The sequence below is a fragment of the Rhinopithecus bieti genome, unplaced genomic scaffold (assembly GCF_001698545.2).
Source record: "Rhinopithecus bieti isolate Rb0 unplaced genomic scaffold, ASM169854v2 scaffold_36315, whole genome shotgun sequence".
NCBI classification, from domain to species: domain Eukaryota; kingdom Metazoa; phylum Chordata; class Mammalia; order Primates; family Cercopithecidae; genus Rhinopithecus; species Rhinopithecus bieti.
The window spans coordinates 449,535-463,630 of record NW_016815814.1 but is presented as its reverse complement, the minus strand read 5'-3'; the positions used below and the strand labels follow the sequence as shown (position 1 = coordinate 463,630).

Below are 14,096 nucleotides of genomic sequence, written 5' to 3'. Positions count from 1 at the left end.
TACTCATTTGTATTTTGGGGACTCAACCTACCAAGAACTTTATTTCTACTTTTAAAATTGGAGATGTCTGTCAGTACATTGGCAGTGTAGCTTGGTTTGCCATATAGCTTTCATCTCAAAAATTTTGATAGGTTTAGGGAACGATCTTTAACTTTTTAGTTTTCTATACATAACATTCTATTAAGCATTTATATTGGTACCACCCCATGCGGAAACACACCATTTGCAGACATCTTAAAGAGTATTCTTGGCCAGGCGCGGTGGCTCAGGCCTGAAATCCCAGCACTTTGGGAGGCCGAGGCTGGTGGGTCACCTGAGGTCAGGAGTTCGAGACCAGCCTGGGCAACATAGTGAAACCCCGTCTCTACTAAAATACAAAACAAGCTGGGCGTGGTGGTGGGCACCTGTAATCCCAGCTACTCAGGAGATTGAGGCAGGAGAATCGCTTGAACCGGGAGAAGCAGGTTGCCGTGAGCCGAGATTGCGCCATTGCACTCCAGCCTGGGCGACAAGAGCAAAACTCCCTTTCAAAACAAAAAACAAACAAAAAAACCCCAATAATCTTGTGAGTGTCTTCATCTAGAATTAAAGGGAGGGGAAAACCCTAAAAGAGATTTAAGTCAAAGAATCTTAGCGTTTAATGCCATCCTGTAGGTTCAGGAAGTCTCTGAGCTTTAAAAACCCACTCGCGTGAAAGTAATTAATTATTCCATCACTTCCCGGGGATGGAGAGGGGTGCGGAAAAGGCGCATGAGCTCAATGCTGTATACTGGAGCCCGATTCCAGCTCTTTCTTGAGGGCAGAAAAAACGCCAGGCGGCAAGCATTTAACAACGGCCAGGCTTTTCTTCTCAAGCCCCGCAGCAGCCACGTGGCGCCTGCCCGAGCTCCCGGCTCACCGGCCACTATCCTGCACCGCTCTACGGGATGATTCGCGGCTGGGCCCTCGCCAGCCGGAGTTCCGCGAAGCCCGGAACCTCCAGGGCCGCGACCACCAGACCCAGGGCTCCGGCCCCGAACCCAAGCGGGGCAGAGCGCCCAGGCGACGCGAGGTGCCAGCCTTCCATTCGAGAGACGCCTGGCAGGTCCCCGGAAGTTTTCCCCGGGGACAGGTCTTGGCAACAGGTCCGAGGCGAGGCCGGGTGGAGCCGAGCTCCGCGGCTGCCGGTGAATCAGCGCCGCCCAGCGCCGGACCGGCCCTCCCAGCCAATGCCACACCTGGTGAGGAGCAGGCAAGCCGCTGACCATCAGCCACTTAGGGCTCGCCTGGACTGGAGAAAGGTGACATCATCGTAGCTGGGAGGTTTCCGAAGGCTTCACCAATGGGAGACCGGCGAGGTTCTTGCCTGCTACAGCTCTTGGCCAATACTAACAAAGCAAAAGGGGGCCCGGGTTGTTGGTATAGAACCAATGGGAAACAAGGAAGGAGCACGAGGCGGAGTTGCGAATCCTGTCACCAATTGGGAAGAGGGGGTGGAGCCCGGGCCTTGTCAAGCGTGACCAACCAGCGAGAGGAGCGGACTTTGAGGGATGGAGCCGTGAAGCCCTCTCCCAATCGCACAAGCTTGGGGGCGGGGCATTCTTTGGGGGGCCCAATGAGGAACGCGGCCGAAGCTGGCCTGTCAAGAGAAGGGGCTGGGGGCGGGGAGATGGTGAGTCGGGGATAAACACTCCGCGGCGGTGGCGGCTGCTTCTGCTCCGGGTTCTGTCACGGTGTCGGCGGTGCCCAGCTCACTGGCCCCCCTCCCTCTCTTGTCGAGCGTGGTTGCCAGAGAGGCTCCCTCAGCCCTGCTTCGCGGTGTCCACAGCGGGCTCCATAGCGGTCCGGCGGCGGCAGCGAGCCCGTGGGCAGTGGGGGTTGGTCCCGTGGCTCCGGCCCCCGGTGCAGAATGGCGGCGGCGGTTCGGATGAACATCCAGATGCTGCTGGAGGCGGCCGACTATCTGGAGCGGCGGGAGAGAGGTGCACGGGGACGGGAAGGGGTCCACTCGAACCGAGGCCGGGGGTCCTGTGGGGCCAGCCTCAGGTCCGGCCGCCCAGCCGCTCCGGGGGTGGTTGGAGGCAGGGAGACCGCGAGCGCTCCCAACCCCTCCGGCTCTCCCCACGCGCGGTCCGAAGGGAGGCCGCCGCTGCCCCCAGAGCAATGAATGGGATGGAGAAGGGGCTATCGCCCGCCAGAGTCCCGAACGCCGCCCCTTCCCCAGTCCCTCCCGAGTGGGCGGCCGGGGCCCCCTCCGATAGCCTCCCTGGTTTACCTCACCCGGGCTGGTCCCGGCCGGCCCCCAGGTGGGTCCAGCGCCCCAGTCTCCTGGGCAGAGGAGCAGCGCCTCACGGTGCTTGCCCCGCACCTTCGCCTGAGGCTGGTTCCACTTAACCCGCACCAACCTGCTGGACGTTGCCAGTGGGAAACCCAGGCTGCGTGAGCTTAGCCACTACTGTGTCGTTCTCAACAATGAGCAGCTGGAATCCTCTTTACACCTGCTCCGAACTGAGGGTATTCACACTATTTTTTTTTTTTTTAATCATTGTTCTCAGAATTCCTCCTTACTCCATTTAATTATTTCCACAATATTCTTTTAAAGATAAATAAAGGAAAAAGGAAATACTGTAGAGAGGAGAGAGTATTAAATATTCTGGGCCCATTCATTAACTGGATCCTCCTGTTTTCTAGAAGCTGAACATGGTTATGCCTCCATGTTACCATACAATAACAAGGACAGAGATGCCTTAAAACGGAGGAACAAATCCAAAAAGAATAACAGCAGTAGCAGGTAATTTGGTAAATACTTCTTTCTGTCTTTTAGATTATATTGTAGGTGACACAAACTGCTGAATGTAAGTTGCCTGTTGTGATTATAACCCTATAAAATTACATTGTGGCCGTCATGATTCAGTAATGTACACATGGACTTAAGACATTGTAGGAAGCTGTTTCTGTTTGGGTTGAGGGAACTGAAAAGAAAAATAGAAATGTTTTACATTTTTTATGAACTTTATTCAAAATTTAATTTCGCTTTTCTTCCCTTTTGGAACAGAAAAAATCTGTGAAAGCTTCAAGTGAGATTAGCAATGGTGACAATATTTTCCCTTAAGAAGTTGCAGATCAGGGCAAGTTTTCTATAAGTCAAAATGCTGGACATTATCCATTTCTTTTACTTTTCGTTGTAATGATTTTATAAACACATTAAAGTACCTGATTCGGCATAAGTGTTAGGAGCTCATACTTGAATTGACATGTAAATTAAATACAGTGGTTTGTTTGATACTCTAATTTGTCACCTCTATTTGTAATGGCAAAGAGGAATGATTGAGGTTGAAATGTACCTCTTTAGTGATAGAGGAATATATAATACTGAAATATTAATATGCTACAACCTTTCCATGTTAGTCTTGTAAATTGTCTCATACCATAATTCTTAAAAGCTGTGATTCTCACTGGAGATTTGGTTAATGGTCAGTTAAATCACATATTAAAGTACTGTGCATAGTTTCTGGTACATATAAATAGTCCATCAATGTTACTGCCCTTTTTCTCCCTTCTTTGCCCTTAAAATGTAGTTGGCTAGGATATTCGTTTTATTAGATCCCTTCAACTATACCTTTCCTGCCAGTAAATTAAAAGCATTGAATTTTTCGTCACTGGTTTAGAATCCTCAACCCTCCCTCACCCTCATGAATAACTCCTTGCAAGTGTCTGTTTGATATCCTCTGTGGCTTAATACAGACCAGGAATTTCCCACTTAAACCTAAAAACCACTTGTTCACTTGTTCTTGCTGCGTCTTCTGTATTTGGTTCACCTCATTAGTATCGGTGGTGGAACCACAGGATGTGAGCAGCATTACTTGTGCCATGCCCTTGAATAAAAATGGCACATGAAGAATCAACCTGATAATTACTTGGTGGGTTTTGCTTGTCCTCTAATCTTAGCATTACCTGAAGGTGGTAGCCTGTAGTTTTGTGCATGGATATGAAGGCACTTTAAGAAGGATGTTAATACTGACTTGTAATATGCAATGGTATAAAAACAATTAAGCAGTGTTGCATTTTATTACAGTAATTTTTTAAAATTTGTTTAGAAGAATTTTGAGGCCTTTCAGTTAATTTTTCTGGAAAAGCATAGTCCATTTTGGCTTTTATTATTGTCCACTAATGATTTGAGAGGAATTGTCCGTGTTACTTACTGAGGCTTAATACCTTAACACTTTATTTTTTTCCTTAGTTTCACAGGAAGGTTGTAGGGGATGTTCACTAGTGGGGATAAAAAAAATGAGATGTTGAAGTGGTTTGGTCCCAAAAGGTGATTAGGAAAGAAAAATAATAGTAGTTAAGAATCTTAAGCCAAGAAATGGATTCTTTCTAGTATCTTCTCTTTAATAATCAGTACTATGCCAAAAAAAAAAAAAAAGGCTACAAATTCTTCTGTTAGTGGGTTGGTTTGCTTTCCATGGTTAGACACAGGGGATTATCACAGTTGTCCATATACTTGACTGATAGTGAGTTAGTGTAATATATTCAGTGGTGTAAGGATTTCTGAGAGACCATGATTAAACCTAGAGGTAGCACTAGGCAAACGTGTGAGGCAGGAGCAGGTAGTTTTTTTTCAGTGTGATCATTTCCTTCATGAACCATTTGGAATAGCTCCTTTTTTGAGGAACAAGCAATCATAACGGAGAAAGCAGCTTGACCCCATGGTTTGAATCGGCTTTATATCCTCAGCCATGTATGGTCAGAATTTTGAACTGAGGTAAAGGATAGGGAGAGATTACTGCTGGTTTACATAACCCTTGGATAACAGTTTACTCTTGTTCATACAGGTTGAAATGCTGTGCTTTTTGCTTGTAGAGTCTGGGGAGGTACTTTTCCTTGGACAATAAAAGATAAGATTTAGCCACATAGGAAACTTCTTGGGAACTGAAAATGCAGATCTTATTCACGTTTCTCTGGTTGCTTATTAAAACAACAAAAACGAAAATGAAATTGTGAATATCAGTTGTTTTTGAAACTATCCGTAGGAAGATGGAAGTTTCTTTCCTACTGATTTTTGAAGTCAATTACTAATTATTTAGAATTGAAATCTAGAACTTTTTTAAAGTGTGTTTTGTTCAATGAGTAAAGCAAGCTTTGGCACTCATATGAAAGAGGAAGTTCAGGACTTGCCACCCAGTTGTTTTATAAGATAGTGGCTAGAGTGACCTGACATGAGGAGTCTTTTTGAACCCAAGGATTTTTCCTGGTTATCTCAGATACGCCATAATTTGACTTAGTTATTTTTTTATTAGAGTGTATTTTTAAATGGTGAAATTTGACCTTTATCAGTGATTCCAGAGTTATCCATTGTTTTCCATAATCACATGGAAAATAGTTTTGACACAAGGTATCAATGTGTTCTTATAATGCTTTAATTAAAAATGTAAATGTTTACCCATCAATGGAGGTGGCTGGCATCTCGGAACTGATCATTTTGAAAGGGCTGCTTTTATTAATAACTCAGTTTCAGTAAACTGGATACCCTTCAGTAATGCTCTAGCCATTAGCTATAAGTCCCCTTGAAAAGCACCACGTGTTTAACACTCTCAAGTAATCAAAGAAAATCTGTAGTTTTAAAATTTTGTTCAAATTTTGGAAGAAGTTGTGCTTCCTATGGAGTTTGTTTAAAAGTTTATTTTGGGGATTCAAAATTTTACATAAGTATATAACTCTATTTATTAGTTTATCTATATATTTTCAAAGAATCCAGAAATATTTTGGTAAGAATTTCCTGTATGCTGTTATTTTCTACTGTCTTCTCAACCTATTCACTTTCTTCTCCTCCACCTACAAGGGATGGTCCTTGTCTACAGTGAAAGAGGGTAATCTGAACCAACTGTTGGCATATACTTTCATCCATTTTATTTTGTTTATTTATTTATTTATTAATTTTTTTTAGACAGAGTCTTGCTCTGTTGCCTAGGCTAGAATGCAGTGGCACCATCTCAGCTTACTACAGCTTCTGCCTCCCGGATTCAAGTGATTCTCCTGCCTCAGCTCCCGAGTAGCTGGGATTACAGGCGTATGTGACCATGCCCTGCTAATTTTTGTATTTTTAGTAAGGAAGGGGTTTCGCCATGTTGGCCAGGCTGGTCTCGATCTCCTGACCTCAAGTGATCCACCCACCTCAGCCTCCCAAAGTGCTGGGATTATAGGTGTGAGCCACCGTGCCCATCTACTTTCATCCATTTAAAAAAATCTGTCAGACTTTGAATTTACTAGTCCTGGTTAAAGTTAAAATGCCACGTGCTTTAGAGCCAAAGGTTTGCAGTATATGCCAGATACTTGTTAACTATAGTATCCTGTTGGCCACTGAAGGCAATAAACCTTCAGAACAATGTGACTGGAGAATGCTGAGGGATAACCAAGTGAATCAATGTAAAGCTTTTATTTCTTTTTAATTGAGATGGGCTCTTGCTGTGTTGCCCACACTGGTCTCCAACTCCTGAGCTCAAGCAGTTCTCCTGCCTCAGCCTCCCAAAGTGCTGAGATTACAGGTCTGAGCCACCATGTCTGACAATTTTAAAGTTTTGTTTTGTTTTGTTTTTGGGACGGAGTCTCCCTCTGTTGCTAGGCTGGATTGCAGTGGCACGATCTCAGCTCACTGCAACCTCTGACTCTCTCGTTCAAGCGAGTAGCTGGGATTATAGGGGCCCACCACCACGCACAGCTAATTTTTGTATTTTTAGTAGAGATAGGGTTTCATCAGTTGGCCAGAATGGTCTCAATTTCCTGACCTTGTGATCCGCCCACCTCAGCCTCCCAAAGTGTTGGGATTACAGGCATGAGCCACCACGCCCAGCCTAAAACTTTTAAGTTAACCAATTTTGGATTGGTTTGAATACATGAGGTCCATGTGTTATTTACCTAGAAAACAAATATTCTAAACTTAAAATACTGTCATTTTCTCATTTATTTTTTCTTTGTGAATAAAAATTGATTCCCAAGGTCCTTGTGGAAGAGAAGTTTAATGCTAGGTTGGAAATTTCTCATTTCAAGACAACCTCCTCATTTCCGCTGCCATCCCCCCACATTCGCTGTCCTTACCCCCATTCTCTGATGAGTGAACTTGGTGGTGGTGCCCCTGATGTAAATAAGTGGCTGAGCACTCTTGAGGTGGTATTCCTCCACGATTGCTGTGAGAATTTATTTCCTAAGCCCAGTAAGGTGCTGATTATGGATGGCCCAACAGAATTCATGAGCCGAAGCAGGGAGTAAACTCCTGAGCTGGTTAAACTCCGGAGAATTTTCATAAGAAAGGTCAAGATTCAGCTCCTTTATAATGCTGGTAGCTTCTTCCAAATTTATAACTGGTTAGGAAGGAGTTGTGTGAGGAGGACACTAAAAGGGCCACATTGACTTCTTATAACTTGGTGGTAACTTGTCCATAAAGTCTTAGGCCAGACCTTGTCTTTAAGGTCAGCCATAAATACACTAATCATATGGTTTCATATCTATCACACCGTTCATCCAAGGCTCTCTGATCAGTTTTACAGTTGCTACCTCATTGGCCTATACTTGTTCAGTAAATAATTGGTAATTATTTTTATTCTCATCTTACAGACAGGTTAACCAGTGACAGGACAGTAAAGAATTTTATTTATTCCACAGCATATCAGTAGCAAAGCTGGACTTCACATTTCACTAACTTCTGCTTTAACCAACCTATCATCTTTATGTTGAGCTGAGCTTTGGAAACCCCTTCCTAAAAGCATTTGGTTGCTATTTAACAGTAGCATCTTGTACATGATAGTTACTTCAGGGAGTCAGAAGATTGGGGAAGAGGGTTATTTTACTATTTATAGCATAGTCAAGCAACTTTACACAAAGTTTTGGTGTATGCTACCCCTAGGGAAAACTGCAGGGGTGGGGTAGGGATGCTACCTCCATTGTTCTACCCTTAGCCTAAAGAAGGCTTTGTCGTATTATGTAACGCAAATTCACATTGCTTTGTGCAGCTGTTTTTGTGTAAATAGACCCCTTTTCTTCCTTGTCTTAAAATGGATTATTTTTCCACTAGAGAAGGCATGCTTCTTGGTTTGTCTCTTTACCTTGAACTCTATTTTAGGTATTTATATTTATCTAACTCTTCAAATGGACTAATTTTTTTAGTAAAGCCCAGTGAATTTTTCTCACTTTCTACATCTCTCCTATCAACTTCGGAGAGAAAGAAGTTAAAAGAATTGTGTTGGTGTTGAAGTAGTTCTTTAAGACAAAAATATCTTATTCTTCTCTTATTGTTCCCTCTTTCAGATCAACTCACAATGAAATGGAGAAGAATAGGTGAGTTGGGGATTTGGGAGGTGGAATGCGGGGAGCTTTGTTGCGTTCTCTGTTCATGAAGTTCAAACTTGGTTGCTCTTTTTGACTCTTCCCATTAATAGCACCTGATTTCAGAATTCACCCAGGGCCCTCTAAGCAGCATTGCTCATAAATTACTTAGGTAGATATAGAGCTTGCCAGTTAAAAGACTACACCCCTAACCCTCACCCCCACCAGCCCACTCCTGAAGAAAGCCTTTTGACTTTCCACAGACCAAAGCATTTTAGTAAGAGGCAATATTTCCACAAATAGTGTTTTTTAAAAATTACATGCTACTGAATATAATTGGCAATGTTATCTAAAATATGTATACATAAATATATATACACAAACATAATATATGTGTGTATATATTAACACTTGTGTATTAACATGTGTATGTATGTGTATTTGCAGTTTACTTGTGAATGAAGAGTCTCAAAATTCAGGCAAATGTATGCATGGCAGAAATTGGAGATGGTGCCTAACTAGAGGAGGCCTACCACCCTCACTGGGCTCCAGCTTGCCACAGCCTGAGTGGAATCTCTCTCACCTGGATTGCCTCTTGCTGCTTACTTAAATCTTTATTTTCCAAATCAAGTTGCCCCTCCTTCAGTGAGGCCGCCGAGTGCTTCTCAACTCTGGTTGCACATTAGATTCACTTGCAAAGCTTTCTGTGTATTTTAAACATATTTTATATTAAACACATTATACACATACACTTGTAGATTTTTCTGGTGAAGGTAGAGAACAAAGTTTTATTTCTGCTGATTCTATAAAATAACTTTTTATTATAGAAAATTTCAAATCTGGCCAGGTACAGTGGCTCACACCTGTTATCCCAGCACTTTGGGAGGCCAAAGTGGGTGGATCACCTGAGGTCAGGAGTTTGAGACCAGCCTGCCCAACATGGCAAAACCCTGTGTCAACTGATAATACAAAAATTAGCCAGGTGTGGTGGCACGTGCCTGTAATCCCAGCTACTAGGGAAGCTGAGACAGGAGAATCCCTTGAACCCTAGAGGCGGAGGTTGCAGTGAGCCAAGATCCCACCACTGCACTCCGGCCTGGGCAACAGAGTGAGACTCTGTCTTAAAAAAAAAAAAAAAAAGAAAAAAAAAAAAAATTTCAAATCTACAAAAGTAGAGTGACTAATGTAATCAACTCCTATGTATCCATTACCCAGCTTCAGTAATTATCAGCATTTTGCCAGTTTTCTATAAGCAAAACCACCTCTCCCCGTGGAGTATTTTAAAGCAAATTTTCTTGTATCTCTAGTAAACACCAAAAAAAAGCCACAAAATACCCAAAACAACAACAACAAAGAAAAAACACTTGGTTTTACCATACTGAAAAAAAATTAATGATAACTTTCTGTGGAGCTTTTAAAAGCCAACAAACAGACAAACAAAATAATGCCCAGACCTTACCCTTAGCAATTCTGATTTAACTGGTTTGGGTTGAGGCTCTGCACTCATATGTTTCAAAAGCTCCTCAGGTGATTCTCATGTGCAGCCATGGCGGAGAACCATTGAACTAGCCTCATTCTCTGAGCTCCCATCAATTTGAAATGCGGGCTACCCATCCAAATTGAGTGCTTTCTCAGTGCCCTGCATGAACAAGAAAAGGATGTGTAATGATGGCTCTGTAAAGACGTGGTTATTTCCTGCCAACCTTCTTTGAAAAAGGAGCCTGACTCTGAAAGTCAGGATCTGAATTATATTTATGTTTCATCAGTGAAAGGGCAGACCAAACCCTTCCCAGGCAGGCAGAATTCTAGAAGAGGGCGGTTAGCTTTACTCCACTATGGAATTTCGTGTGTGTGTGTGTGTGTGTGTGATGGTGAGTGTGCCTCACTGCACATATGCTTCTGCTCATCCCTTTGTCTTCCCTTTTAATTGTTCTATGATCGTGACTGACCATGTTTTAAGTTGGAGCTTCCTTTATGCTTTAGCTATTTACATATCATGAACTAGAAACTCAAAAGTATCTCTTAAAGTGGAAAGGTAGTCAGTGTGGCTTCTCTTTCTCATCTTTAGATTTTCTCTTCAGATTCTCTCCCTTCTTCCTGCCTTTGCAGTGATGTGGGTAAACCGGCACTATTTCTACTAAAAAGTCTTCTAGTTCTTCGCCCCTCTAATACTTTACTTTGCTATTTATTATTATTATTATTATTAAAATTTGATCCCTTCACATAAAGACTTACTAAAACTTCGTGACTTTTGCCTCTGCAGGAATGCCACAGAATGTCAATTGTATTGTTTATTTTAGCACCTCAGGGATGTTTATTTTTTGTCTGTGATGGCCCCAGAACTTGTGCGTGTTACTGGGTATTAAATGCGTTCATAGTAGGGTATTAAATCAGCAAGGTCCTCATCCAAGATAAATGTGCAGTTTGTCCAATGGTAAAGATGCAGAGACAGTTTCAGTTAATATACTAAGTGCTAAGATTGAGGTGTGCACAAGAATCTGGAGGTAAAAATTCTAGAAGAGTGGACGTGAAGTCACCACTAGGCAAGCTGCCTATAATTGAGCTTGCTTCCATATGACCAGTCAGTTTTGCTTGTTGAAGGGTTAGTTATCTAGTTTCCTTCTTTTCTTTTTTGGAATTTGGTCTTTAAAGGTCTTGATAATCTTTGTAGTCTAGAGCATGTGAACAGAAGAGAAGGAAAATCAGGACTCAGTTTACTTAATTTAAGCAAGCATTGGTTGCTGCAGTTCAGGGGAGGTTAAAGTTGCTGGGCTCCCCTCTCTTATTAGTGTGGATGTTTACGAACTTCAGGGTTTGGAGGTCAGTTGAACAGCTGTTTTTGTACTCTTCCTAGTTTTAGTAGCTGAGTTCTATAAAAGAATACCACTCTGGTAAATGCTAATACACTTTAGCCATTTTTTACCTGATAACATTGCATAAAAAGATCATCATGGCTTTCATTGCTTCTCGGCCTTTTGGCTAAAATCAAGTGTAAAAAGATTGCTATGGGTCTCAAAAAAAAAAAAAGAAGAAGAAGAAAAGGCAACTTAGGAAAAGAACTTCTAACAATGGGATTTTCCCTTTTGATATTGCAGAGCTGATTATACTTGGGTTAGTTTTCTTGAATGGAAACCTTTTCTATGGCACTTTAGAGATCCTAAATAATTAGTGTTACTCTATGTTACCAGGACTCAACTGTAAGGATATTATACCCAACACCAACACTTTGAAGTATCTTCGCATTGGTGGGACAATAAATGAAAAGACTTCTAGAATGGTGGTGGTAGTATTCTCTACTCAACAGAATAGGTATTGAGCACCTAAGATGCCATGTAGTAGGTGCTGGGACTGCAGAATCCAGTAAAGGCTACTCACTGCTGTGGAGGAGCTCAGATTAATATCACTCTACAGAGGGTTTGTCAGTCAGCACATGGCCTGTGTTTCTCTGCATTTTAACTAATTTTCTGGGTCTGAGCTCCTAAGAAAACACCCTTGGGGGTGTGGGGTGTGTGTGTGTGTGTGTGTGTGTGTGTGTGTGTGTGTGTGGTTTTTCTTTTTTTAAACTAATCTTGCAGAAAATTTTGAGAAATATAGAAAACAATACTAAAAATTTAAATCATCCATGGTTCTGGCACTCAGAGAAAACCAATGGAACTTGGAAATATATCTTTCCAATTGTTTTGGAAAAGAACTGAAAATATAGTTTTGTGTGGAAAGTTAGAAAATTCAGAAAAGCACAAAGAATATAAAATCACCTGTAATAGGCCTCTCAGAGGTAACACCTGCTAACATTTGTTCTATATCCATCTAGACTTTTGTGTACAGTTTTTTTTAACCAACATGGGATCATATGGTAATAATTTGTAGCATCTTTTCCAGTTATAAACATTTTCCAGAGTCATTAAATCTCCTTTTCCAACATTACTTAATGCCCAGTATTATATTATATGAATACATTAAACCTCAGGTAATCAGTCCCCTACTTTGGATTCTTCCAGAACCTAAACAATGCTTTCTTAAACCACCTGTAGAAAAATCTCTGTCCAACATCATAATTATTTCCTTAGGATAAATTTATAGCTGTGGAATTGGTGGTGAACACGTTTTTAGGATTGCTGGATTGTCCACCAGGCAGGTTATAGGCAGTATTTTCCCTACACTTCACAAGTTGATGTTATAACTTAAAACCTTTATGAGTTTGATAAACAAAAAATAAAAAAAAACACCCACACAGGCAACTTGTTTTAATTTGCATTTCTTGTACTACTAGCATAGTTGAGCAGTGTTGATGTCTTTGACTCTGTGCGTCTCTTTGTGCAAATTGTCTATTCAATAGCCTTTGCCCAATTTTCTACTGAAGAATTTATCTTTTTCTTTATTTTAAAAAGTTTCCGTAATATAAAGGACGTATGTGAAAGATATTGACACTTTTTCTATCACGTAACTGTCCAGTTTGTCATTTAGCTTTACAGAATCAGTCTTCCCTCACTGATTCAAGTTGCTGCCTTTGGTGTATACTTAATTTTTGTTTATGGCTAGGTCTCTTTCTAGACTTATTCTTCCAGTCCTTTGATCCATCTCTTCTTCCTATGCCAATACATACCGTTGCATTCTCCTTTTTTTATTTTTCCATACTCTTATCTATTTTCACCAGTTTATTTTTCCTGGAAAAAACTTTAATCTATGAATTCCCCAACCCCTAAATTCTTTTGGGAGTTTAAAAATTAACATTGCATAATTCCAATATAAATTAACCTTGAAAAGTTCATACTTATATATTAGATCTTTTCATCCAGGATTTGGTGTGTGTCTTTACTGAGATCTCTCTTTATTCAGATCTGTCTCTAAGCAAAGTTTTGTAGCGAAGTTTTCCACACAGGTCTTATACATGTCCTGTAAAAGGTATTCCTGGATTTGTGTGTTTTTAGATTGCTATTGGTTTCCCATTTTAGTTAACTAATTGATTATTGTTGGAATATAAAAATATTTAAATATTTTGTTGTTGATGATAATTCTGCTATATCTTTCTCTTAACTGAGAATTCCTCCACTTTAAAATAAAGCCTTTCAATGAGCCCCTCAGCAAATGGAGACTGAGCGAACACGTGTAAGCTACAGCCAATAGGTCAGGAGCCAGGTGGTAGAATGGACTCTTTTTTCTTTTTTTTTTTTTGAGACAGAGTCTTGCTCTGTCACCCAGGCTGGAGTGCAGTGGCCGGATCTCAGCTCACTGCAAGCTCCTCCTCTCGGGTTCATGCCATTCTCCTGCCTCAGCCTCCCGAGTAGCTGGGACTACAGGCACCCGCCACCTCGCCCGGCTAGTTTTTTTGTATTTTTTAGTAGAGACGGGGTTTCACCATGTTAGCCAGGATGGTCTCGATCTCCTGACCTCATGATCCACCCGTCTCGGCCTCCCAAAGTGCTGGGATTACAGGCTTGAGCCACCGCGCCCGGCCCAGAATAGACTCTTTTTTCAAAAGATGGCTCTGGCATCTCCTTTAATAGTAGACATCCATTTTTTCTGGAATGGTGCATATGCAGCTCTTGCTGGAATTAGGTGCCTGGTCTAGAGCTACTACCTCTGCCGGAGTCTTCTGATCCTGGGACAGAAGATTTCTGTGTGGCTCCATGGGGAAGACTCCGCAGCCCAGTCTAAGCTGTTATTTCCATTTGGTCAAACAGTATTTCAGTGGCATCTGGTCTGGCATGAGAAACTAATTCAGTCAGGTCTCTTCTGGAGGAATATTCTAATTGATTACAGGTCCCTGTAGTTGTTCCTTTTGGATTTTGATTTTTCAA

General features: G+C 41.8%; 1 protein-coding gene across 2 annotated transcripts in view; it reads left to right on the top strand.

The window, feature by feature from the left end:
• Positions 1-1,440: 1,440 nt before the first annotated feature.
• The window catches only part of MXD1 (MAX dimerization protein 1), a 28,377-nt gene continuing 15,721 nt past the window's right edge, over positions 1,441-14,096 (top strand). For both annotated transcript variants that reach the window (XR_001881772.1, XM_017853769.1), the window contains exons 1-3: positions 1,441-1,961; positions 2,671-2,770; positions 8,281-8,310. Coding sequence is in view for 1 of the 2 variants with exons in the window: in XM_017853769.1 (XP_017709258.1) it covers positions 1,889-1,961; positions 2,671-2,770; positions 8,281-8,310 (203 nt within the window). In the remaining variant the exon portion in view is untranslated. The remainder of the gene's footprint in view (positions 1,962-2,670; positions 2,771-8,280; positions 8,311-14,096) is intronic.